The 26343-nt window shown below is 45.4% G+C and overlaps 1 protein-coding gene across 1 annotated transcript; it reads left to right on the forward strand.

The window, feature by feature from the left end:
- Window positions 1–4618: 4618 nt before the first annotated feature.
- Window positions 4619–17313, forward strand: LOC310668756 (adhesion G protein-coupled receptor D2-like; the record flags this gene model as incomplete). The annotated part of the gene is made up of 5 exons (XM_083422089.1): window positions 4619–4716; window positions 7951–8056; window positions 15440–15543; window positions 16919–17021; window positions 17182–17313. The coding sequence occupies 5 exons, from the start codon at window positions 4619–4621 to the stop codon at window positions 17311–17313; spliced, it is 543 nt and encodes a 180-aa protein (XP_083278215.1).
- Window positions 17314–26343: the final 9030 nt, after the last annotated feature.

Genomic DNA, 26343 nt, shown 5'->3' on the forward strand with positions numbered 1-26343 from the left:
ATTGTATTACAAAGGGGCACTGTATATACCAGAAGGTGAATTGAGAGGGAGGGTACTCAAGCAGTTGCATGATAGTCCCACGGCGGGACATTTTGGACAACACAAGACCATGTGGATGGTCACCAGGGAATTTTGGTGGCCCAAGGTGAGGGAAGATGTAAAGGAGTATGTAAGAGGGTGTGACCAATGCCAGAGGGCCAAGGGGGAAAGAAGGGCGCCGGCAGGGTTATTGGAACCACTACCCACGCCGGAACGGCCTTGGGAGGCGGTATCAATAGATTTTATGACGGATCTGCCCAAATCCAAAGGGAAAACGGCCATCATGGTAGTAGTGGACCTGTTAACTAAGATGTGCCACTTTGTAGCATGTTCACATGCAGTCACAGCGGAAGAAACAGCGAAGTTGTTTGTAGAACACATCTTCCGGCTGCATGGCGCCCCCTTGAGGGTTATCTCGGACCGCGGGAAACAATTTACTTCCAGGTTCTGGAGGAAGCTCATGAGCTTGCTGCACGTGGAAGTCAATTTCTCGACGGCCCGACACCCTGAAACCAACGGGCAGGCGGAAAGAGCAAATGGCATCCTCCAACAATATCTGAGGTGTTATGTCAATGACAGAGGGAATGATTGGGTCGAAAAGCTGGCGCTGGCAGAATTTGCCTACAACAATGCGGAGCATGTGTCCACAGGGATGAGCCCCTTTTTGGCCAATTACGGGTGTCACCCCAGGGCATTCCCGGGGGAGGGAGGCGAGAGATGGAGCGTCCCAGCGGCCGAACATTTTGTAGAAGAGATGGAAGCGATCCATCGTCAGCTTCAGCTCAACTTAGAAAGGGCCAAGGCACAATATAAGAAGCAGGCCGACAAGAACAGAAGGGAAGGTGAAACCATAAGGGTGGGGGATCAGGTGTGGTTGTCCACCCAAGGGTTGCCGTTCAAAGGGGGTTGTAAGAAATTAAGACCCAAGAGATTGGGACCCTTTGAGGTCATTCAGCAGGTCAACCCAGTGGCTTTCAAACTCCGGTTACCCAACCACATGAAATTGCACCCAGTGTTCCACAGGTCGTTACTGTCACCGTACAAGGGGGGAGGTGAAGGGGAGCACACCAGGGGACCAGTCTTGGAAGAGAGGGAGAGCAGTAACCATGTAGCGGAAATCCTCGATTCCAGGTGGAAGGGCAATCAGGTGGAGTATTTAGTGGCGTGGGAAGGGGAACCGGAGTCAGAAAACACTTGGGTGACAGCAGAGGAGGTCAATGACGAGGTTTTGACAGAAACGTTCCACCAAAGATTCCCGAGGAAACCACAGCCGGCAGCAAGGTTTAGGAGGGAGTATTTTGGCACCACGGACGAGGAAGAGGAACTGGAAGGATTCGCGGAGTCGGAGTTGGAAGAAGGAACGGACTCAGACGACGAGGAGTACCGAGAGACTAGGAACCACAACAAGTGGAGAAAGGTGTTCGAAACCTCAGACGATGAGGAAGGTTCTTTCCGGGGTTTTACCTCCTCCCAAACTGTAGGGGAGGAGACGGGAGGGGGTGAAGGGGGCCCTGGAGGGGAGGTGGATGTCAGGGAACTGCCATCGGCAGCACCAGAGGTGCAAAGGCTCTCTGAGGTAGAGGGAGACGTAACACCTGAAGAGGGAACCAGTAGGGGGCGAACAGGAATGTCAAGGGAAGGAGAGTCGGAGGAATGGCTCAGAGATGTTTCCAGTGAAAACAGTGGGGATGTCTCAGAGCCTCCTATAGGGACACCCGTTCCTCGCCGGAAACTGTCACGCAGAGAGTCCAGAAGACGTGTTTCCGTTAAGGAGCTTTTATGTTGGAAACGTTTCCGAAAGCAACCACTTTCGGATTCTGCTAGCGACTGACGCAGCCATGCTGGAGGGGCTCCGTCACAGGCAGAGGTTTGAGAAACTGTTCAAACTCTGAGGGATTGCAATTTACACACAAGCAGCTCTTCATCCCATCACACCTGCCAATTGGCCAAATTTTTGAATTAGTTCTAAAACCTTTTTTCCACTGGATTCTGGCTCCTGCAACGTCAAAACCAAGTCATCTGCAAAGGCTCTTAATTTATATTGTTTAGCTCCGACCTGTATCCCTTTAACCAATTGGTCCTTTCTGATCATATTCAGCAACACCTCCAGGACCGATATAAAAAGCAAAGGGGAAATTGGGCAACCTTGTCGTGTTCCTTTTTCTACTCTGAACTCCTTTCTTGAGAAAAGAATCATATGGGACGCAAGTAAAGCGGTTATGAGAGGCTTTCTGATCCAACAAAATGCACTCAAGAAAAGATTGCAACAGGAAAAAAGAGAAAAGGTTTTAGATAAGATCAAGGAAGGTGAAAAGAGATTGAGATCAAATCCAAAGTCACAAGAAATATTAAGAGAAATAAAGTTGTATCAAGTACAGTATATGCAAATGATAAACCAAGAGATTGAATGGAAAATTCGACAGATGAGACAAAGAACATTTGAATCGGCAAACAAGTGTGGAAAGTTATTGGCATGGCAAATAAAGAAGAGGCAAAAAATGAACACTATTACAAATTTGGAAGTTGAAGGAAGAATGCTACAATATCCTACCGAGATTAGGAGTGCTTTCCAAAAATATTTTAAAAAGCTCTACTCTCAACAACCACAGAAGGAAACAGAGATAGAAGAATTTTTGAAAGTGAATGGGCTACCAAAAATATCTCAAGAAAATAAACTCAATTTGAGCAGTAGGATAACGGAACAAGAGGTTGAGAGTGCCATTCAAAATATGCAACTAGGCAAATCTCCAGGACCAGATGGGCTGACTGCAAGATATTATAAATCATTGAAAGATTGGTTAATTCAACCCTTAAAGGAATTATGTAACGAAATACTTCAGGGGAAAAAGGCTCCAGAATCATGGAAAGAAGGTTATGTGACTCTTATACCAAAGACAGACTCTGAAAAACATCAACTTAAGAATTACCAGCCTATATCATTGCTTAATGTGGATTATAAAATATTTGCAGATATCCTGGCTAGAAGATTGAAGAAGGTATTAATAGAGGAGATTCATAAAGATCAAGCAGGCTTTCTCCCAGGAAGGCATTTATCAGAGAACGTAAGAAATATAATTGACATTTTGGAACTTTTACAGGGAAATATAAATACAAAAGCGGCACTGATATTTGTGGATGCGGAGAAAGCCTTTGACAATATCTCTTGGAGTTTTATGAAGAAGAATCTCCAGGGTATGGGGGTAGGCCAAGAGTTTGAAAATGGTATAGGGGCAATCTATTCTGAACAAAAAGCTAAATTAATTGTTAACAATGAAGATGATGGACTTTTTGGAGCTAGCCGACCTAACCGGAAGAGTCCGCAACCAGAAGGAAATGTTGAAATATACATTTATAAAGAAACCAGAGGCCTTTCTTCTTGGAATAACAGGCTTGGAAATGCCCTAGAAAGATGTTAAATTATTTTTGTATGCCACAACTGCAGCTCGTATTTTGTTAGCTAAAAAGTGGAAAACTCAAGAATTACCAACAGTAGAAGAATGGCAGATGAAGATGATGGACTTTTTGGAGCTAGCCGACCTAACCGGAAGAGTCCGCAACCAGAAGGAGGAGGAACACCATGAAGAATGGAAGAAATTTAATGATTATTTAGTTAAATGTGTTAAGCTAAACTAATTGGAAATAGCTTCCAGATATTTAATGGGCTTAGGATTGTATTTATGTTAACTGATAAAATAATGTGTTTAATACTATAAGGAGAAGATTTAAAGATGTTAATGTTCAATTTAAAGTGTATAAAAATTGGGTTTTGGAAAACCATTATAAGGATTTGCAATGAAATTCAACTAAGGGGAAACGAGGAAGTCACTTTACAAAGTTAATAACTGTTATTTTCAGTAAGGTTATGATTTATGTTTGTTATGTTTGTTGTTTTGTGTTTTTGTTTGTCGTTAATATTATAAGAATTAATAAAAAAAATGGGGGGGGGGGAATGAAAAAGTTTCCACACCCCTGCCTTGTACAGATGGCTGAGAGAGTTGGTGATCTGATTGTTTTCTGTTCTGCTCTGAAGCATAGAATTTTTACTTGATAATTATCTGTGGTGTTTGTTTTTAGGATGTTGTTCATTGCTTAGAGATTTTCTTCTCTAAAGGTTTTTACTGAAGTAAATCAAACAGATCAATACAATAAAAAAATCCTGGAAGTGCAAAAAGGCAGCACAGTATATCTGAGAGAGACTCAATATTTGGTTGGTGAGGCACTTAAGACTGCCAGGAAAGCCAAATTTCACATTGTAAAATGGAGAGATGCGCCCTGTGTGTCTGTGTTGGTTGCATGTAAGATGAAATCCCACCAAACAGGGTATGTCATAAGGGAAATGATTTGATATTGCTTTATATATCTTTGTAACTTTGCAACTGAGTATTTTAGTAATATTTTGTTTGAGTTACCTGGTTTTTGTACATCACTCACAGATATTTTTAATATATTAAGTGGTGTAGAAATTAAATAACCAATAATCAATATACATGATGCGAATAAATGACGGACAGCCTGGTCCCTGCCACAACCAGGCCACGGAGCTTCTGTTACTTCCCGCCCAGGTCTGTGCCAGATCACCATGACCAACACCTGGTATGGCTACAGTTCCCTCCAGCGCCATCTCACCAGTGACAATGCTGTGCTCAAGAATGCAGCAGTGTCAGACAGAGGCAGGAGGTAGGTGAATCAGGTAATTGCTCAGGCCTTTCCTACCTGCCCCAACCTCCTGATTTATTTTTCACCTAGCTCCTTTAGTACGCTGCAGCTCATCAGGCCCTGGAGATTTGAATTCATTTAAAGTAGCTAGGTGTTCCCTTACCATCTCTTTTCCTGTCTTGGACTGCAGCTCCCTCCATTCATCATTGATTTGGTTAGCACCAGGTTGGGCATCACTTTCCTTTTGGGTGAAGACAGAGGCAAAGTAGGTGTTGAGTAGTTCCGCCTTCTCTCTGTCGCCCAATAGCCTTTCCCCTTCTTCTCCATGCAGAGGACCCTCCACTTGCTTGTTCTTCCTCTTACTTCGGACATAGCCCCCAACCCCTTTTTTATTATTTCTAACCTCTCTTGCAAGGCTGAGCTCATTCTGAGCTTTAGCCAGCCTGACTTTGCCCCTGCAACTGTTGGCTACTCGTCCGTACTCCTCCTTAGTGATTTCCCCCTTTTGCCATTTCTTGACTCTCAGCTCATCTGTAAGCTCCTTATGCAGCCACAGTGGTTTCCTTAGATGCCTCCCACTTTTCTTTCTTGTTGGAATTGTCTGCAATTGGGGGTCTTCAATATTTCTCCTTTTGGAAACTTCCATCCATCTTGGACTCCCTTCTTCTTTGAGTATTTCTGACCATGGGATCTCACCCAGTAGCTGCTTAAGCTTTTTAAAATTGGCCGCCTTAAAGTTCAGAGTGCATGTCTGACTACACTCAGCTTTCCCTTGCCTCTGTATCATGAAACCCAAGAGGACACGATCATTTCCTCCCAAGTTTCTGAGCACTTCCACTTCATCAATCATCTCCTCCCTGTTGGTGAGGACCAGGTCCAAGATAGATGATCCCCTTCTTGCTTCTTCCACCTTCTGGGAAATGAAATTGTCAACGAGGCAATTGAGGAATTTGTTGGACCTTACATTCTTGGCAGAGTTTGAGTTTCAACAGATATTGGAGAAGTTGAAGTCTTCCATGACCACTATATCTCTCCTCTCCTCTGAACATGTGCAGAGGAGGGCGACCAAGATGATTAAGGGTCTGGAAACTAAGCCTTACAAGGAGTGCTTGAAGGAGCTGGGTATGTTTAGCCTGGAAAAGAGGAGACTGAGAGAAGATATTATAGCTATCTTCAAATATCTTAAGGGCTGTCACATGGCTTCTTTTCTCCTGCTCTGGAGGGCAAGACTCGAACTAATGGCTTCAAGTTACAAGAAAGGAGATTCCGACTAAACATCCATGACAGATGGCCACCCAATCTGTGCTTTAAAACCTCCAAGGAGGAAGAGCCCACAATCTCCTGAGGGAGACCGTTCCACTGTTAAACAGCACTTTACCATCAGAAAATTCTTCCTGATGCGTAGTCAGAATTTCTCCTTTCTTGTAACTTGAAGGCACTGGTTTGAGTCCTCACCTCCAGAGTAGGAGAAAACAAGCTTGCTCCCTCTTCCATGCGACAGCCCTTGAGATATTTGAAGTTGGCTCTAACATCTCCTCTCAGCCTCCTCTTTTCCAGGCTAAACATACCCAGCTCCTTTAACTGTTCCTCATGAGACTTGGTTTGCAGACCCTGAATCATCTTGGTTGCCCTCCTTTGCACACCTTCCAGCTTGTCAATATCCTTCTTAATTTGTGGCACCCAGAACTGGACACAGTATTCCAGGTGTGGTCTGACCAACGCAATGTAAACTCACCTGAGCTAGGTGGACCAATGATTTTTCTTGTTATAGAACCGCTTCCTAAAGCAAATAATGGCACCATTTAGCCATTTAGCCAAAGCTAAGCAGGTCCAGGTCTGGTCACTTTATAGGTGGGTGACCACCTGGGAACCAGATGTGTGTTTCCATGATGGAAAGAAGGATGTATATTAGGGTTGCCATGTTTCAAAAAGTGAAAATCCGGACACAAAATTTGTTGCCTTGAGGTGAAAACTGCAGAATCGAATGGTTTTTCTGGGAAAGGTCTTCTTCCTGCAGTGCATCACTAAACTATGGAACTCGCTCCCATAGAAGGCAGTGAGAGCCACCAACTTACATGGCTTTACAAGAGGATTAGACAAATTCACAGAGGAGGAGAGGGCTATCAATGGCTCCTGGCCACAATTGCTATGCTCTGCCTTCACGGTCAGAGTCAGCAACACGTGCAAACTCCAATTGCTGGAAGCCACAGGAGGGGAGGGGAGGGTTCTTGTGCTTGAATCCTGCTTGTGGGCTTCCCATAATAGGCCACTGTGAGAACAGGAGGCTGGGCTAGATGAGCCATTGGCCTCATCCAGAAAAACTCTTCTTGTATTATTATAGCTCAGGTACAGTATTTGTGTGTGATAAGCAATAGATTGTGGACCACCCTTGTGTGGTTTTTTGGGGGGTGGGCACAAGGTGGCGCTGGCACCTTTTGCGTTTCAGATAGGGAGGCGGAGCTTCTGTGGGCATGGGAACAGCAAAAATGGTTTATCTGCTAGGCAGGTGTGTGTGAGTGAGTGTGGCTAGTTCACTCTTTGTATTAATTAAAACAAGTACTAGGCTGGCTAACGGAGAGGTTCAGGTCTGCCCAGGCAAAGATATTTGCGTATGTTAGCAATTTGTTTTGCAGCAAAAACACCTTAAAGGTTTATTCTTGTATCTAATGCAGAGGGAAGCTCATGCCATAACAAATCTGTTTAGGTGCCACGAATCTCGTCAGTGTTTATCTTAAGAATCTGCAGCCTGGCTTTTTCCTTAAAAAAATAAAATAAAAATAAATCTTCAGGACACTTTACAGAATTCAGTATAAAATCACAGCAGGAAATAACAAAAGTTTGCTACAAGAATCCTCAGGACAGCAATGAGCATTCATGAATGAAGCAGAACTGTGGATGCAGCACACCTACGAATACAAATGAATGACTACTAAAGCTCAAGTGAGCAGAATGAATTTGGCCCTGGAGTCTAAAAGTGAGGGTCATCATGGCACCTCTGCTGCTTGTGGAACGCTCTCCCCGGGGAGGTGGTGCCATCGTTACATATCTTCAGCGCCAGGCGAAAACATTCCTTTTAAACAAGGCTTTTACCTATCTATGCCTTTTACAGTAAGTGGGATGTATTAATGTATGCCCATCCCTGCCATATTTTAATGTATATATGTGGGTTTGTTTGTTGAGTTGCTTTGGCAAAAAACAAAACAGAAGTGTCTACTAAACAAACAAACAAACAAACTTTTTCCTTTTCTGCCCCAGGTACTTGAGCACCCAGGCAGGCTCCTCCATCATCTCCTCCTCTCTGGTCAGCGACTACGAGGAAATCAGCACCACCGTGCATTACCGCCTCTGGCACCGGGTCCAGGTGAGACTTTGCAGTCCAATCCTGCTGCAAATGGGCATCTTTTTGGATAAACATGCGGAGCAGGGGAGAAGAAGGCAATGGTTGTGGAAGGGCATGGAGTATGTGGAAGAACCATAGCTCATTGACAGAGCAGAAGGTCCTGGGTTCGATCTCCAGCCACAGATCAAGGTACGGCTGGAAGAGATTTCTGCTTGAAACTCTGTCAGTTGGTGTGGAGAAGTGGCTCCCCCACTTTTGGGGGCCACTGCCCCCTTGGTTTCATCAACTCATCCCCAGTGACTTTACTCTACCTTATAAAATGCATTATTCAGATTAGCAGTTTGCACGACCCACTAAAAAAAGATCACAACACCGTCAAACAGTGTTGATTTCCCATTTGTTCAAAATGCAGTTGCAACTAGTAAGTTTCATTAACTCAGCAAAACGGATGAACTTGAATTGATCCAGTGATACCAGCGCTTCAGAGCCTGATAGTCACTTACACTTCCAATGCCCCCCTGCTGCCCCCTTACCTCTCAGTGCCCCCCCCAGGTAATTCCACTGCCCCCCGGGGCGCTACTGCCCACTTTGGGAACCTTTGAGCTAGATAGATGGAGCAAAGGTCTGGTAACTTGCTATGTTCCTGTGAAGGGACACTGGTGCAGACCAGGGCTGCCCAAGATGTTTTGCTGCCTGAGGCAAAGGGTAAGATTGTGCCCTCCTCACATTCCTCACCCAGAAGGTGAGTGGACCGGCAGGTGAAACAATGAGAACAGAGTCCGACCTCACACTTCAGAGAAGCAGGCTAGCTTAGGATGGCCAATGCCAGGCCAGGCTGTGAGGCACAGCCAGTGGCTTCAGGAAGAATTGCTGAATAATAATAATAATAATAATAATAATAATAATAATAATAATAATAATTTATTTATACCCCGCCCAACTGGCTGGGTTTCCCCAGCCACTCTGGACAGCTTTCTATAGAATATTAAAATACAATAGTCTATTAAACATTAAAAGCTCCCCTACACAGGGCTGGAGGCTGTCACTGCAGCTGCAAGAGGCTGCCACCTCACTCTGGCTAATGACAGGGACGGCCCTGGTCGAGAATTACTGTTATGCCTATCGGCTTGGTTGCTCGAGAGCGAACAGGCAAGATCCCTCACTGGTCTTTTCAAAGGCTTTATTATTGGTGCAAAACATTTACAGTGCAGAGCGCCTCAATTTCATGTCTTGCTCACTCACTAGCAGAATCTCAGAGTGGGCGGTCCTTAAACTTTCCCCAGCAGAGTAGTCTCTTGACCCCCAGCCGACGCCTCCCCTCTCTGCGCGAAAACCTACTGCGCAGGGAAGGCTTGGGTAAAGGGGGACCTCCCTCCCCCCCCCCCCCCGCTTTGCTCAGGCACGGTGTCTTGGCTCTTTCTTGCATCCTCCGAGCCCTGCAGCTCTTCCCCACTAGAGGCGGGGCTTTCCTCCTCCGCTGAGGAAGTGCTGCTTCCCACAATCTTTGGAGGCTCTCTGTAATCCAGCTGCCCCTCCACCTCTCGCCTCTGAGCTGATGGCAGTTCCCTGACAATTACCATATGTGTTTTTGTGCACATACCCCAATCCTATGTTTGTGGATGACATGGAGGGTCAGTGACAGTCCAGGAGGGAAAGAGCCCAGTTCCTGCTTCTCAGAATCTGATGCCTCTGGGAAACCCCCAAGCAGGGCATGAGGAAATTTCCCCCTTCTGCCGCTGCACCCCAGCAATTGATGTTCAAAGTGTGCCACTCCTGACCCTGGTTTGCATATGCCATGGGTGTGGAACTGGATCCAGCCAGCAGCCTAGAGCCAGGACTCTCCCTCCCTCTGTGGGTCATTTTGGTAGGAAGGAGGAGCCGCCCACCAGTCAATTGCCTAGCATCATAGTGAGAGCCAGTATGGTATAATAGAGCGAGCGTTGGATTAGGACCTGGGAGACCAGGGTTCAAATCCCCGCTCTGCAATAAAGCTCACTTGGTATGTATGACCTTGGGGCAGTTGCTGCCTCTCAGCCTAACCAGCTGCGCAGACTGGTTGTGGGTATTAAATGGGGGAGGAGGAGACCCGTGCGCAGCACATTGAGCTCCCTGAAGGAAAAGATGATATATACAGTGGTGCCCCGCAAGACGAATGCCTCGCAAGACGGAAAACCCGCAAGACGAAAGGGTTTTCCGTTTTGGAGGTGCTTCACAAAACGAATTTGCTATGGGCTTGCTTCGCAAGACGAAAATGTCTTGCGATTCCTGGGGTTTTTTTTCCCTCCCCCCCTTTTTCCCAAGCCCCTAAACTGCTTAACAGCTGTTAGCTAAGCCGCTTGACAGCTGATGGCTATGCCGCCTAGCTGATCTAAGCCGCTTATCAGCTGATCTAAGCCGCTAATAGCCTTTTAGCAGCTAATCCGCTAATCCCTTAAACCTTTAATAGCCGCTAATAGCCGCTAAACCGCTAATAGCGCCAATAGCGCTAATCCGCTAATCCGCTAATGGGCTTGCTTCACAAGACGAAAAAAACCGCAAGACGAAGAGACTGGGGGAACGGATTCTTTTTGTCTTGTGAGGCACCACTGTACTGTAAATGTAAAACAAATAAATGAACGGCTGAATGGCAGGATTGAGCCTGGCACCTTGTAAAAGAAAGTTCAGGGTTCTTCCTCTGGAAAGGAAATATTATGAGTGCAGTCCCAATTCTCCATTTTCAGAGCAGCCCTTTCAGTGTTTACATCTCTTGCATCCTGTGATGTTGGGGAGATGGCCAGGTGGGTGGGGCCAAATGAGGATGTCTCACAAAGCCTAATTAGGCCCACAGGTAGAGGTTCCATAACAGGAGTATACAGCCATTGAAGTTGGTAGCCGTGGGCAGCCTTATCTTCCTCTGTGAATTTGTCTAATTCATTTTTAAAGCTCTCCATGTTGGTGGTCATCCCAAGGTGGTGGTGAGCCCTTTTATTATTTATTTATTGCATTTATGTCCCCACCTTTTCCTCCATGGCACTCTAACCACTACACGCCCTGGCTCCCCTTCCTCAAAGTGGTCCATGTAGCTGCAGGGTGGCTGCCTTTGTGTAACAGGCCATGTCCCAGCTGGTGCTGATCGTGGTGTTGTGTTTGAATTGGCAGTGATTGAGAGGGTGGAGTTACCCCTGTTGTTTTGAGTGGATCCCCTTTGGGGCATGGAAGCTCAGATTGCGGGTGGGAGGGCAGCAGTCTGTAGTGAGGAGGGCCATAGAAGCATAGAGCTGTAGAATTGGAAGGGACCCCACGGGTCATTAGTCCAACCCCCTGAAATCCAGGACTCACAAGTAAGGGATCCCTGACAGATGACCATCCAACCTCTGCTTTAAAATCTCCAGTGAAGTAGAATGAATGAACGGATCTTTATTTGCGTCAGCCATCGGGCATAGCAATAATACAACAATAGGATATACAAAAAATAAAAATAAGAAGTCAGCTATATAAAATACATTTTAGGGTTTTGAATCAATAGTCAAATAGTGGATCTTATTCTAATTGCCCCAGCTAAAAACCTTGCAACCTTTGCTGTCACCCCAGTGAAGCAGAGTCCACCTCTTTCGGAGGGAGTCCATTCCACTGTCAAACAGCTCTTACCATCAGAAAGTTCTTCCTAATATCTAGTCTGAATGCCTTTCTTGTAATCTGAATCCCTTGGTCTGGGTCCCACCCTCCAGAGCAGCAGAAAACAAGCTTGCCAAATCTTCTGTGGGAGAGCATTTCAGAGGAATATCACTCTCTCATCTCCTTTTGGTCTCCTCTTTCGCAGGCTAGACAGACCCAGCTCCCATGCGGAAGTCTGAAATATGGGTCCATAGTTCCTTCCTGTAAAACAGAGCTTTCCAAACTGTGTTGTGACACATTAGTGTGTCGGCTGCAGTGTGTAGGTGTGTCACGTGAAAGTTCCCCACACTCCTCAAGGGACTGGAAAGGAGTTAGTTTCATCTCCAGTTTGCTATTAAAACTGAATTACTGTGTCTCGGAATGATGACGTATGTCTAAAAAGTGTGTCACCAACATGAACAGTTTGGGAAGCTCTGCTGTAAAATCTCTGGTTATGGGGTCCACAGTATGGCACCTCTGGACACCCTCAGATGGGGAAGAAATTTGACTCGGTTCATATTTAGAGGCAAGCATACCTGATTAGCAGTTTCTGAAACAATATGCAAACCAAAACTCAGCTGCTCTTCGAAATCCACACCTTTCAGAATTCTTTGCAAAGCAGTTCTGCAGACAAGTAATTAAATAAATACATACATATACTTGGGTTAAAAGTGTGAATAAAAATGCACATATTAGTGGAAATAATATACAAACATGCGCTGTACTAGAGAAAATAGTTTTGCAAAAATGGATTTGTCAGCCAGAATTGCATACACAAATGTGTATGTCAAGAGAAATTTGCACTAAAATGGCTGATAATTTCTCATGAGGACTTTTTCTAAATAAAACGAAATTGCAAAGTCATGTGGAAGTGTGGAGAAAGGAACTCACTGATGGAAAAATGTGAAACTGACATTGAACGGTTCACTCATCCCTGCCTTGGTGCCCGCCAACACCCCCTGCCCCTCTGAGGGTTTTTTTCTCCCCTTTAAATTGGGTTTTTATTGACTTATTTATTTGAATTTGTGTTGATGGGAAGATGTTGCCATGCTTTGCCTGCTGCTTCGGGGGTGTTCTGCGCAATGTCAGCCCCCCCCCCCCCCCGTGAAATGGGTATTTAGTTGTTCCCATGGCAGTTGCTTATATTTCCAAGTGTGCCTGAAAAATGGGAGACCCTTATGCCTCCTGTGTTCAGTCAGTCAACCAATTCACTCCCTTGCCTGAGATTGATAAGACTGTTATGTGTTTATTCATAACACCCCAACCTGCTACGAGGAGCCTTTTGTTGCTGAGGGAGGTTTCCTTCTGCAAAGTTATTTGCAAATGAGTGACCTTTCCCTGGAGGCCCCACTGAATTATGCCTCCAGCCTGTGACAGAGTAGAGTCGCTTGGAGAATTATGGCCCATGAGGAATGCAGGATGCTCAGTGCACCATAAATATGGTCTGACGTGGGATGTTGTTTCCTTGTCTGGGTCATCAAGGAGCATATGGTGGGGCTTTGTCAAAAACTCCAGGGGGAGGGGGGTTGGCCTTCACCAACCAGGATCCTTCTCAGGTCTAGAACCTTTGTGCTAATTTGGAACCTTATGCGGAAAGGTGGCAGCACTTGGGACTCAACTCAAGGTGAGTAGGGGGTGACATGATAGACTCCTGCCTGAAATACAAGGAAGCTCCCTATGTTCCTGTCTAATTCAACTCAAGCACAGCTGTGAGGACTAGCACCTTACTTTGTTTTTAAGAGAGGCACCATGGCTCCCCCAAAAAGCAACTGCTCTGCATTTAGAAGGTCCCTGGTCAAATCCCTGGCATTTCCAGGTGGGGATGGGTGAGACCCCCCCCCACCCGCGCCTGAAATCCTGGAGAGCTGCTGCCTGCCAGAGTTGACAGTGCAGAGCTGGGTGGACCAATAGTCTGACTCAGCATAAGGCAGCTTCTTCTCATGTTCCTTGTGTTGAGGGGGCTGCTGAGTGCTTGTCAGTGCCTTGTTCCTTCTTCCGGTCATGGTGGCTGGGACTGGGCTTACTGGAAACCCAGCTCTGCAGTTCATCGGTCCAGTTGTTCCCATACCTTTCCAGGGTTCCACAAACTGATCCCTAGTGCCGGCTTCCCTATCAAAACCATTATTTAGAATAGCAATTTGCTCCACCCACTAAGAAGGACAACAACACAATAAAATTCAAAACAGCAGCAAATAATTGCACGTTTATTCAAAATCCAATCCAATCCAAACTATTTACTTTCATTCCTGTGTTGGAGGGGGTTGGGCTAGATGACCCTCAGGATCCCTTCCAATACTACAATTCTAATTCAACAAAATTGATGAGCTAGATCCAGTGATGTCTGATGAGCCCTTCACACCTCCAATGCCCACCTCTGCTGCCCCCTTGCCTCTTAATACCCCTCTAAGTAATCTCACTGCTTAAACCCTTGGTGGTGGTTGGTGGGGGTGGGAGAAGCACTCTGGTTTGGGTAAGAGGCCCCCAGTTAGCAGCAAGCCTTTCTGGGGCAACTGAAGCTCTGTGCTTCTCTCTGGTTTCAACAGCTGTTTGCTGCTGACTCCCCTCATTGGGTGCTGCTGGACTTCGAGATTTGTCCTTCAGTCCCTGTTGGGCTTCTCCCCCCCCCCCCCCTCATTTCATGTCATGCTAGCCCCAAAGGAGGAAGAGGAGGAGGCTGGTCCACTGCAGGCTGCTCTGTTATCACCTCCCACCTGGAATTCACCACCTGCTCTTGCAACCACACCACTAACTTTGCAGTGCTGCTGCAGGCCTATGAGATGCAGATGAAAGAGACTGAACCCTTTGCTTAAGGGAACCAGGGGGCAGGCAGGTTGGGGGGCAGGGGAACAGGCCTTAGTGCCATCCCAAAATGTTTTTTTCTGCCTGCAATGAATGGCAATATGGTGCCTCTTCCTCCACCCCACATACAAAAGCCACAGGTTTGCACTAGCAGCTGGATAACTCTTTCGCCACAGAGGTGTGTCTGGCATCTTCATTATACAGATACAGCTTTACTCGAATACTGAAGACACACCTCTTTACCTTGGCTTTTGACACTTGAGGTGTATGTTTTTGGACCCATCTAATTTCTGTAATTTTTGTTAGGAGAGCTTGCAGCCCGGGTAAATTAGATTGAAATAATCACTTACTGTTTCTGGAGTTCAAAGGCTTTATTCATGCAGGAGCTATTAACAGGATGAGTAGGGATAAAAGAGAGAAGTACCAGACATCTTGTCTCAACATGTTGGAAGAGAGAGCACAAAATGGTTCAGCTTTTAGTGGTGCAATTAACTTATAGAGGCCACAAGCAAGTGTTGGATAGATTGCTAGGCAAACAGCATCCTCATGTGGTTTGAAGCAACACATGCATGAAATAGAAGCTCAAGAGAAGGAAATGTATTTGCTTTCCCCCAACAATTTTAAGTTGTTTTAAATTGATTTTAATGTTGTGCTTTAGTTGTTGTAACCTGCCCTGGGACTTTGGGGTGATGGATGGGTAATAAATGGTAGTAGTAGTAGTAGTAGTAATGGGACAGTCGACCACACCTCAGTCAAGTGGGTTTTTTGAGGATGGGTGGCGGTGGTTTGCAGGACATCCTGTGTGGCCTACCCAGCTCTATCCACCAATAAAAGGGAATGGCTGGGGAGGGGCTTGGGTGGAATAGCCAGGGGTTGCCCCTACCCCAACACCTGCCAACTGAGGCAGTTGCCTCACTTTGCCTAACAGTAAGCTGACTCTGCTTAGCAAGTTGTTCCTGTGTGTTTGAGCAGAGGAGTGCAGAGGAGGAGTCAACCCTGAAGACCTTGACCTTTGTTGGCTGTGGTGTCTCGTTCTGTGCCCTGATTGTCACCTTCGTCCTCTTCCTGGCAGTTGGGTAAGGCTTGAGCAGGGCCACGTCTCCAGAAGCAACACAGGTGTAGGATGGGGATGATTTCCTTACAGAAGAACATCATGACACTCTGTTGGATCAGGCCAATGGGGGCCCATCTAGTCCAGTATCCTGTTCTCACAGTGCCCCCCCCCCCAGATGCTAGAGGGAGACCCCACAAGCAAAATCCGAGCACAAGAACCCTCTTGTGCTATCTTGGATAGCCACACACACCAATCTAAGAACTAGGCAGCTGCCCCAGGTCTGTGCTCTAGGAAGCACTTGCAGCAACCAGGAACCACTCCCCCTCCCCCATATGCACCTTTCCCCAGTGGGCTGTGTGCATGTAGCAAGAGGCTACACCTGCATGGAAGATGCCTCTGCTCTTCCCTCTTCAGTCCCTTCCTGGTTTGGAAGACATAGTGCAGGGGAGGCGCCTGGCGGTTCACTTGCCCAGCCTGCCTCTTCCTCCAGCTTGGAAGCTGCCTCTGCCTTTGATTCCTGGCTGCCACAGGCCTCCACAACCCACTGCCCCCCGCTCCTGAGTCCGACTCCATGCCTCCTTCACCCAGTGCACATTTGTCAGTGCCCTGCCAGTCCCTGCCAGATTCCTGCCTCCAACTGTGGAGACAGAGCAGAGCCATCCTGGCTAGGAGCCATTCCTAGTCCGCCCCCTCCTCCTCCGTGGATTTGTCTCATCCTCTTCAAAGCCATCCCAGTTGGAGGCCACCCCTGCCTCCTGTGGAAGTGAGTTCCAAAGGACTGGACAAATTCATGGAGATGGAGGAGGGGGAAGGGGGAGGAGGACAGTGTGAGAACAGGAATCAGGGCTAGGTGGACCATCATGGACCTGATCCTGCAGGCATGCTATGTTCCTTATGAAGGGGTGCAAAGCGCTCCCTGTTCTTGCTTGAGTACTCTGTATGAGTCGTTCCCGACTGTGGCTCCACCGTAGGGATCAGGCATTGCAGGGACTCCAACTCTCATCAGCCCCAGCCAGCAGAGTGCATGGTCATGGGGGGGGGGGCTGCAGGTTCTGCATCCCGTCTCCTAAGCATGTGATGGGACTTGACCAGCACGGGGGCTGGGTATCAGGAATGGCACTCCCAGAAGTGTTGGTTCTCCAGGGTGAGAGGCAGGGAGGAAAAAGGAGAGATCCCGGGTCGGAGCTGGGAGGGGGCTGCTACCCTCTGTAGGTGGTGGGGGTTGAGAACTGCCTCTAGGAGAAGTCTCCATATTATACGTATTCTGTTTGTAGCTTTCGTAGCTGTTCTTGTAGTGAGATTTTTTTTTAAAAAAATTGAACAGTAAAAAAAGGGGGGGTGCACTCCCAGCTTTGTTTCTTGACTCCCATCACCCCATCCCCCCTCCCTCCCTGCAGTGTCCCCAAGAGCGAGAGGACCACAGTGCACAAGAACCTGATATTTGCACTGGTAGCTGTGGAGGCCTTGCTCATGTTCAGTGAATTGGCCAAAACCAACCAGGTAGGAAGGGCAGGCAGCTGGGAGAGACCTCATGGGGGACCTACCCACCTTTACCAGCCGGACAGAGACCTGTTCTGGTCCTGCTTCCTGCCAATGGATCCCTAGCCCCTCGCCCTCACATCCCACAGCCTCCTGCCCTTCCTTCCATTCCTCTCCCCAGGGAGTGTGCTTTGCAGTCACGGCCTTCCTGCACCTCTTCTTCATGGCTGCCTTCGCCTGGATGCTGGTGGAAGGTCTTCTCCTGTGGAGCAAAGTGGTGGCTGTGAACATGAGCGATGACCAGCAGGTGTAGTTTTACTATGTGACTGGATGGGGTCTGTGTCCCAGTGGTGATGAAGCAGGGAGGGAAAGATAGGGCAGGCAGCCAAGCTGACTTCTGATTCTCCTTCTCCTCCGTCTTTTTAAAGTTCGTACTCATACAGATGGCTCGATCCAGTTTAGACAAACCCTGTTCCCATCTTAACCACTGTATGGTGAAGTGGATCTGTGACTGTGGCCACTGGGTTATTAGTTGCCAGGGGCTACCCAAATGGCTCAGGTGACTGCCTCAGGCAGCAGGGGCAATTCCTCAGGCATTCGCCTGGAGCTCCTCAGGTTTCCCCTCTGCCTCTCCTGCTCCGCCTAAGCCAGTCTGCTTCTCTTTTCTCATAGAATCTTAGTTGGAAGGGACCCTTGCAATGCAGGAATCTTAGCTCAAGCATCCCTGACAGGTGGCCACCCAACCTCTGCTTAAAAACCCCCAAGGAGGGAGAGTCCACCATTTTCCAAGGGAGTCCATTCCACTGCCTAACAGCTCTTACTGCCAGAAGGCTCTTCCTTTGAGCATAAGGAATCTTCTTTCCTGCCGTTTGAATCTATTGTTTCAGGTCTAATTCTCCAAAGCAGAGAAAAACAAGTTCCCTGCATCTTCCTTGTGACATCCCTTCAGATATTTGAAGATGGCTTTCACATAATTTCCATAGGTGAAATAAGATCCAACTGCTTCTTTATTTGGATGAGGTGATGGGGTGATGGTGGGGGGCAACTTGTCCTTTTTTGCCCCAGGCAACTATGTGTTTTGGGCCAGCCCTAGGTGACTGTTCATAACTCAAAGAGGAAAGGACAAAGGTGGAACACAAAAGGCCTTTAAGCTGTGGCTGTCCATTGGGTGCTCAGGTTGACCTGAAAGAAGTTTTATTTGAACCGAAAGCAGTTGAGAAGGCCCTCCAGACTTTGGGGGTTTTGTGGGGGTATTCTGAAACATGCTGTTGATGCCATAACAGTGCATTAGCAATTGTTTGACACACATTGCCCCACTTTATTAGTAGTTTTGCAATGCTTCCCAGTGTGACCACATTACAGTGGTACCTTGGTTTAAGAATAGTCCGGCTTAAGAATGATTCGGTTTACAAACTCCGCAAAACCGAAAATAGTGTCCCAGTTTGAGAACTTTTCTCATGGAACTTTGAAGTGTCAGGCATAGCTCTAATGGCTTTAGCCCAAACGTAGCAGAGTTTTCCTGCACAGCGAAGAAGCTAGTTGAGGTGGAAATGACTAGTCAGCTAGACTCAGAATAACTATTTACAGGATTTATTAAAAAGGAAAAGAAACCAGCAGAGTTTCTGCATACAAAACAAAGCAAAATAAATCCTTTCTTTCTCTCTCTCTCTCAACCATACACAGCACTCCTACTCCTACCACACCTAACACACCAAACTGTGCTAGCATTCCTAGATAACAGAGTTGAGTGCTGGTCGTTAACCAATCAGAGTAAGTAGTTTCTAGGTCAAGCAGACCTTGGCTTTCTGCCAAGAGTAAATTGACACTGCCTTGAGTTAATTGTGTGAAGCCAGAATCTGTAAGTTTTCATGAGAATCAATTAACAGAAACTGAACACCCCCTCACAGATTCTGCTGGACAATTAACATCAAATAGTACCTATATAGGAGATTATTTTTCCAGCAAACCTAAACTCTTGCACATTTGCTTGTTCTTTATCTTTGCCAATGGTTTAGTTAATACATCTGCTACATTTTCTTCACTTGATACATAAGTACATGTGATTATATTGTCTTGTACACAGCAACGCACATTTTGGTATTTTACAGAGATATACATCAGGATGTTCAAATTCAGGACTCTCATCTATATGAAGTGTTTTTATGAAACCTGGATCCATAGGCACCACTGCCCCTTTGCAATCCTGCATCCTGTATGTAGTCAGTAGTTGTTTAACTTTGTTCTGCTGACTAATTAGGCAGCTGCCATCTTGGGCCCAGCACACTTCCAACCCTAGATATGTCCTAACCAGGCCTAAGTCTTTCATTTTGAACTTACTGGACAATTGCTTGGCAAACCTTTTAGTTTGTTTATCAGTTTTGCAAGCATACAATACATCATCTACATAAATCAGACAAAACTCTTGGGCTCTGCAATTACACTAAACACATTTGCAGTATCCGGAGAAAAACGCACCGGAGGCACTCCTTTGTTTTGTCTTTTAGATCTTCTGGGAGAAAATTTTTCTTCTGACCCACTTTCCTCCTCAGAACTACGACCTCTCTTTTGTTGCTTAGCAACTGGTCTCTGGCTAATTCCACTTTCTTGAGAGCTCTTATCTGAACTTTCCTCCCCCTCAGACTCTGATTCTCTATGTTTACCTTCAGAGTCATGAAGCTCCTGAGAAGGTTCAAACCAAACCTCAGTATTGGCATGTAGTCTCTCCCAGCCACTATGCTCACAAAAACTGGCATTCCTGGAGATCACAATGCCATTTGTCCCTTCAGCAAAACGGAAACCTTTTCCCAGCTCCTGGTAACCCACAAACACTAACTGTTTGGTCTTAGGATCTCCCTTCTTTCTCATTTGTTTTGGAATTAATACCTAGGCTTTTGATCCAAACACATGCAAATTGTCAATTTGGGTTTTTTTGTGAAACAATTTAAAGTACGGAGTTGTACCTATTGTTTGATGAAAGAGCCTATTTTGGAGATAACACGCGGTGAGCATGCTCTCCCCCCAATAAGACATGGGCAAATCAGCATCATCAAGCATGGCAAACATCATATCTTGTAAAGATCTATGTTTTCGCTCTGCAACGCCATTCTCCTCTGGGGAAAAAGCGTTCGTTTTTCTATGCCCAATGCCACGCTTTTGTAACCAATCTCTAAAAGCATTTGACATAAATTCGCCACCTCTGTCCGTCTGAATCCTTTTGAGTTTAATGGACAGAAATCTTTCCACAGATGCCACCCAGCCTTTAAACTTAGTGAACACATCACCCTTATTCTTCATGGGAAAAACCCAAGAGTAACGCGTGGCGTCATCCACAATTGTTAATGAAAAACGCGATCCACCCCTGCTTACAGCAAATGGACCAATTACGTCCATGTGAACCAGCTGTAGCGGTGACTCACTAACTCTGTCACTTCTGGGGTAAGAGACCCTGTGGGTTTTAACCTTTTTACAAACATTACAATCAAGGTACTTGTTACAACTCTTTAAATTACCCCCATCAGCCAATTCAGACATTTTTAGTATACTTTTCCAGCCAGCATGCCCCATTTTCCTATGCAATAAATGCACACAGTTGTCATGTATAGCTTTGTTATTCACTGCAGGCTGAGATTTACTGACTACTGCTGCAACTTGAGATCCTGCTTTAAGCCAAAACAAGCCTCCCTCTGACTTAGCAGTGCCTAAAATCTCACCAGCCTTCTTAATAATGCAACTGTCTCCTTCAAAATACACTTTAAACCCAGCTTTTAGCAAACAGTCTACAGACATCAGATTGCTCCTTAATGAAGGTACACAAAGTACATTTTGCAGGCATTCACGAAGACAAGGAACAAAAACTGCACCCCCCGTCTGCTAGAGTCACCTGGCTGCGCTGTGCTGAGTTCTTGGAAACAAACAATTCATCTGAATTTACGATGTGCCGAGACGCACCCGAATCGACCACCCAGACAGCTTGTTTCTCATCAGCAATCTTGACCTCTGCGGTCACCAGCTGAGCCGACTGTTTTTGTTTGAAGAATTTCTTTTTACGCTGCTGCTGCTGCTGATCTCGTCTCTGCTCCTGCACCGGCCACTGAGACTTGACCAACTCCGGACATTGTCGTTTTAGATGCGCTGAAGACCCACATCAGAAACAACGCCTAACAGCAAACGCTGACTCCTCACCGGTACGCTGCTTTTGCGTCACCTCTGGCACGGCATGAGAACTCCTTCCAAACCGCCCGCCTGTAGAAGCCTCTGCAGCAAACGACCTTTCTTGCCTCTTCTGCCATTCTTCAATCAAACGCCCAGTAACATAGCTGACTGATAAATCACGCTCCTGTAAACCTTCTAGAGACAAAACTAAATTATCCCAGCTTTCCGGGAGAGAACTCAAAATAATAGCCACCTTCTCCTGCTGGTCTAACGCACAGTCTCTTTCCTGTAGCGCAGTAAACTTTAACTGTAAACTGTGTAGGTGTTCCTGCATTGTAACCCCAGGCTGTAACATTGCCTTGTACAATGCCTTGCGAATGGACAGCTTGGAAACCGCTGTCTCACGCACATGGAGTTCTTTAAGTGCTTGCCACACACCTCTAGCTGTCTTGATTCCCCTCACATACGGCAACTGGGAATCTTCCAGCCCCAAGACAATTGTGGCCCTTGCTCTTTGCTCTTTATCGAGGTCTTCATCATCAGGCTTCGCAGGAAACTTACTCACCACTTGCCAGAGACGATCCCTCTGCAGCACTGCCTGCATGCGTTCCGACCACAGCAAGTAATTGGAGTCATTCAGACGCTCAAAAGCCATCTGAACTGGTTGTGAGGCCATCTTGAGAGCGATGTCCCTGGAACCCGGAACCAGCTACTCACGACCACCGAGAGAGAGAACAGGAACCACAGCAACCAGCATTCACACGCTGTGTCTGTTGTCCTTGTGTCCACTGCGTTACCAGCTCACAACAGTCAGGAACCAGCCAGTGTCCATCTGCTGCACCAACAGGAACTTCTGGAACTACTGGAACCAACACCGTTGATGCTGACACCACCACAACTCAGGCTGGCAGCACAATACCCATAACCTCATGGAACTTTGAAGTGTCAGGCATAGCTCTAATGGCTTTAGCCCAAACGTAGCAGAGTTTTCCTGCACAGCGAAGAAGCTAGTTGAGGTGGAAATGACTAGTCAGCTAGACTCAGAATAACTATTTACAGGATTCATCAAAAAGGAAAAGAAACCAGCAGAGTTTCTGCATACAAAACAAAGCAAAATAAATCCTTTCTTTCTCTCTCTCTCTCTCTCTCTCTCTCAACCATACACAGCACTCCTACTCCTACCACACCTAACACACCAAACTGTGCTAGCATTCCTAGATAACAGAGTTGAGTGCTGGTCGTTAACCAATCAGAGTAAGTAGTTTCTAGGTCAAGCAGACCTTGGCTTTCTGCCAAGAGTAAATTGACACTGCCTTGAGTTAATTGTGTGAAGCCAGAATCTGTAAGTTTTCATGAGAATCAATTAACAGAAACTGAACATTTTCCTCAGTCTAAGAACGGAATCAGAACGGTGGAAGGGCACTGGCAGTGGGAGGGCTCATTAGGGAAAGCAACAGGGCCGTCTTACCCATAGGCAATAGGGGTGCGGGGCACCTGGGCGCCGGGCTCTCAGGGGCACCAGGCCAAGAGTCCAGGGCCCAAGAGTTGAGTCCGGGGAACAGCCTGCCCGTCGGTCAGAGTGCTGTGGTGGGCTCTTCTGCTGTAGGCGGCTCTGCGCTGCAAGTTTGGGGGCAACCAAGCCAGCGAGACACTGAGGCAGCCAGCCGGCTCCGCCCTCCTGGCTACCTGGGACTGGGTAACCGGGGGGGGGGCATGTGAGGAGAACCTGAGTTTACAGGGTTAAACAGCTCAGAGTGTACGTCCTGCCTACTGTGGGGTGGGGAGAGACTCTGCGTCACTTCCGAGAGTCTCAGCTCTTTGTCCTCTCTGCTTTCGCTTTTGAGAAGAGCAGACGTGTTTCACGATGCTGTGTGCTGTGTTAGACAATGGATAGAATCTGCTGTAAATAAAGCTGCTTTTAGTTATTAGAACCCTGTGTGAGATTCTGTTTTGTGAACACAGAAGCACGGAAGACAGCAGCTTTCTCTGTGGAATTGACAGTACAAGGCAAAAAACTCTTGATGCTTGGAATCTATGCACCAAATGAGGGCAAGTCGGAATTCTTTAAAAATTTACAGGCCACTCTTATGGATTACAAAATTGTCTTGATGGGGGATTTGAACGGTGTAGTCTCAACAATGATGGATAGAACCCAAAGGCAAAAACTTACTAATGATGGGAGGCTACCAAAGACGTTTTTGAGATGGTGGACCAGTTTGACCTGGTGGACATTTGGAGATTGAGGAATCCAATGGAGAAAGATTTTACATTTTTTTCAGTTGCAAATCTATCGTGCAGTCGTCTGGATTATATACGGCTAACTAAAGACTTAACCCCAAGAGTGACTAAATCTGATATTTGCCCAAGGGCTTGTTCCGATCATAATGCTGTGGTGACAGAGTTAAAATTGTCTCTACAGGGTTCTTTTAGATGGTGGATGAATGATGCTTTACTGAGAAATGATATGATTGTAAATAAAGCTCAGAAGACCCTAAAGGACTATTTTGAGTTGAACCTGAATCCTGGAATTGAAGCAAGGGTTGTATGGGATGCAAGTAAAGCGGTAATGCGAGGTTTTCTGATTCAACAGAATTCTATCAGGAAGAAAGCACAGAATGAGCAAAAGGGGAAAAAATTCTGTCTCAATTAAAGGGAAAGAGAAAAAACTGAGATGTAACCAAAAAAATCAACAGATTCAAAAGGAAATTAAAGCGTTACAATCTCAGTATTCACAAATAGTAAACCGAGAAACTGAATGGAAAATTAAATTGATGAAACAAAAGACTTTTGAATCGGCAAATAAATGCGGAAAATTACTGGCTTGGCAATTGAAAAAGAGACAGAAGGAGAGTACAGTAATTAATATTATGGAGGATGGTAAGAATATTGAGAACCCAGCAGAGATTAGAAAATGTTTTCAAAAGTACTACAAGCGGCTTTACAAAAAAGAAAAAGAAGAAAAGGAAAAAATGGAACAGTTTTTGGAGAAAAATGGATTGCAGAAAATTCCAGCAGACAAAAAGAACCTACTAAATGAACTGATTACAAGACAAGAAGTTGAAGGGGCAATTGCCCAAATGAAAATAGGCAAAGCACCGGGACCTGATGGTTTAACATCCAAATATTATAAAATATTTAAGGATTGGCTGATACAATCATGGATGCATGTTTGTAACAAAATATTACAGGGGGACAAAGCACCTGAGTCCTGGAAAGAGGCATTTGTCACTCTGATACCCAAACCAAATACAGATAGAGCTCATGTAAAGAATTACCGACCAATTTCTTTGTTGAATGTGGATTATAAAATATTTGCAAATATTTTGGCTACAAGACTGAAGAAGGTTTTGAATAAGCACATGCATAAAGATCAATCAGGTTTTCTACCTGAGAGGCATATGAAAGATAATATTAGGAACATAGTGGATGTGTTGGAAAGAGTAGAGGTAAAAAAAAATACTAAAGCAATGTTAATATTTATTGATGCAGAGAAAGGCTTTGATAATGTTTCTTGGAGTTTTATGAAACAGAACATATGTAATATGGGGGTAGGTAAAAAAAACTTAAATTGTATTGATGCAATTTACTTTGAGCAGAAAGCAAAAATTATAATTAACAATGTGGTTTTAGAAGAAATTAGGATTGAGAAGGGAACCAGGTAAGGGTGCCCACTTTCCCCCCTGCTTTTTATTTTTGTCCTAGAGGTGCTGTTGAATATGATAAGGAAAGATGAAGAATTTAAAGGCATAGTAGTGGGAACTAAACAATATAAGTTAAAAGCCTTTGCTGATTATTTGGTATTGACTTTACAGGACCCTGAGATCAGTGCAATCAAAGCACTGAAGATAATTCAAGAGTTCGGATAAGTTGCAGGTTCCAAATTGAATAAGAAACGGAAGTAGGGGTCCAATTTAGATTAAAATCTTATGATCAGTTGAAAGATAAATTAGATGATTGGTTCCAGTACATCCAGATAAATGAAGTGTTTAAAATGGATAAGAAAATCAGTTTTCAAACAAAGAAATCCAAACTGGAAACGGAATTATTAGACCTATCTAAGATGTATAATTTATTGCTGGAATGGCATATGAAAGATGAACAAGTGAAATCTGTAATGATTGAATGGGCCAGGGGTGTGGGGCACAATAGCATGATGATGGATTGGGAGAAATTGTGGGGGAAATGAATCACATTTACAGCTTGTAATGCATTAAGAGAAAATTTGATGAAAATTATGTACAGATGGTATTTAACACCAGTGAAGTTAACAAAAATGTATCATACTCATAATAATAAATGATGGGAATGTAAATAAATGTAAATAAAAAGAAGGAACCTTTTACCACATGTGGTGGACGTGCCCCAAGGTTGAAGACTTCTGGGAAAGGATTTATAATGAACTGAAAAAAGTGTTGAAAAACACATTTATTAAGAAACCAGAAGCCTTTTTTACTTGGTATAGTGGGGGGTGAAATCCCCAAAAAGGATGTTACCTTTTTTTTGTATGCCACAACAGCTGCGAGAATATTGCTACCGAAGAATTGGAAGAAACAAGATTTACCAACTATCGAAGAACGGCAGATGAAGATAATGGACTAATGGAACTTGCCGAACTGACCGGGAGACTCCAAGACCATAGAGGAGAGACGATGGAAGAAGATTGGAAGAAGTTTAAGGGATATTTGAAAAATCTTAGAATAGCTTTGGAAGTGGATATAGGCTGTAGGGTTAGAAGTAGAAGATAGTGTATTTTAAAATAGTATTATTTGTAAGTGATAAAATGTGAAGATTTTTATGGCTACAGTAAGTGTGATAAAAAATATGGTTAGAAATTATGATATATGTAAACTGCTAAAGATGAGGCAAAATGAAAATCAGATAGTGGGGACTTGGGGAAGCCCACCTAACAATGTTTAGAAAGAATAAGGATAAGACAAGAATCTGTTTGTATTGTTTGTTCTTCTGTTTGTGTTGTTTATTTGTGTTATAAAATGAATAAAAAATGGGGGGGGGGGGGCGGACAAAAAAAATACACAGCAGTACAGCAAAAGCAATATACAACGGAAGTTCCCAGCAGACTGTGCTGGAAGTAAACAGACATGTGACATACTATGACTCCACATTGTTAGGATATTTCCGTTCCTCCTTAAAAGGGGACAGGCTGTTGTGAGTCACAGCCTACGTATTTCCT

Source organism: Podarcis tiliguerta (genome assembly GCF_965153285.1).
Source record: "Podarcis tiliguerta genome assembly, chromosome: W".
Taxonomy (NCBI): Eukaryota; Metazoa; Chordata; class Lepidosauria; order Squamata; family Lacertidae; genus Podarcis; species Podarcis tiliguerta.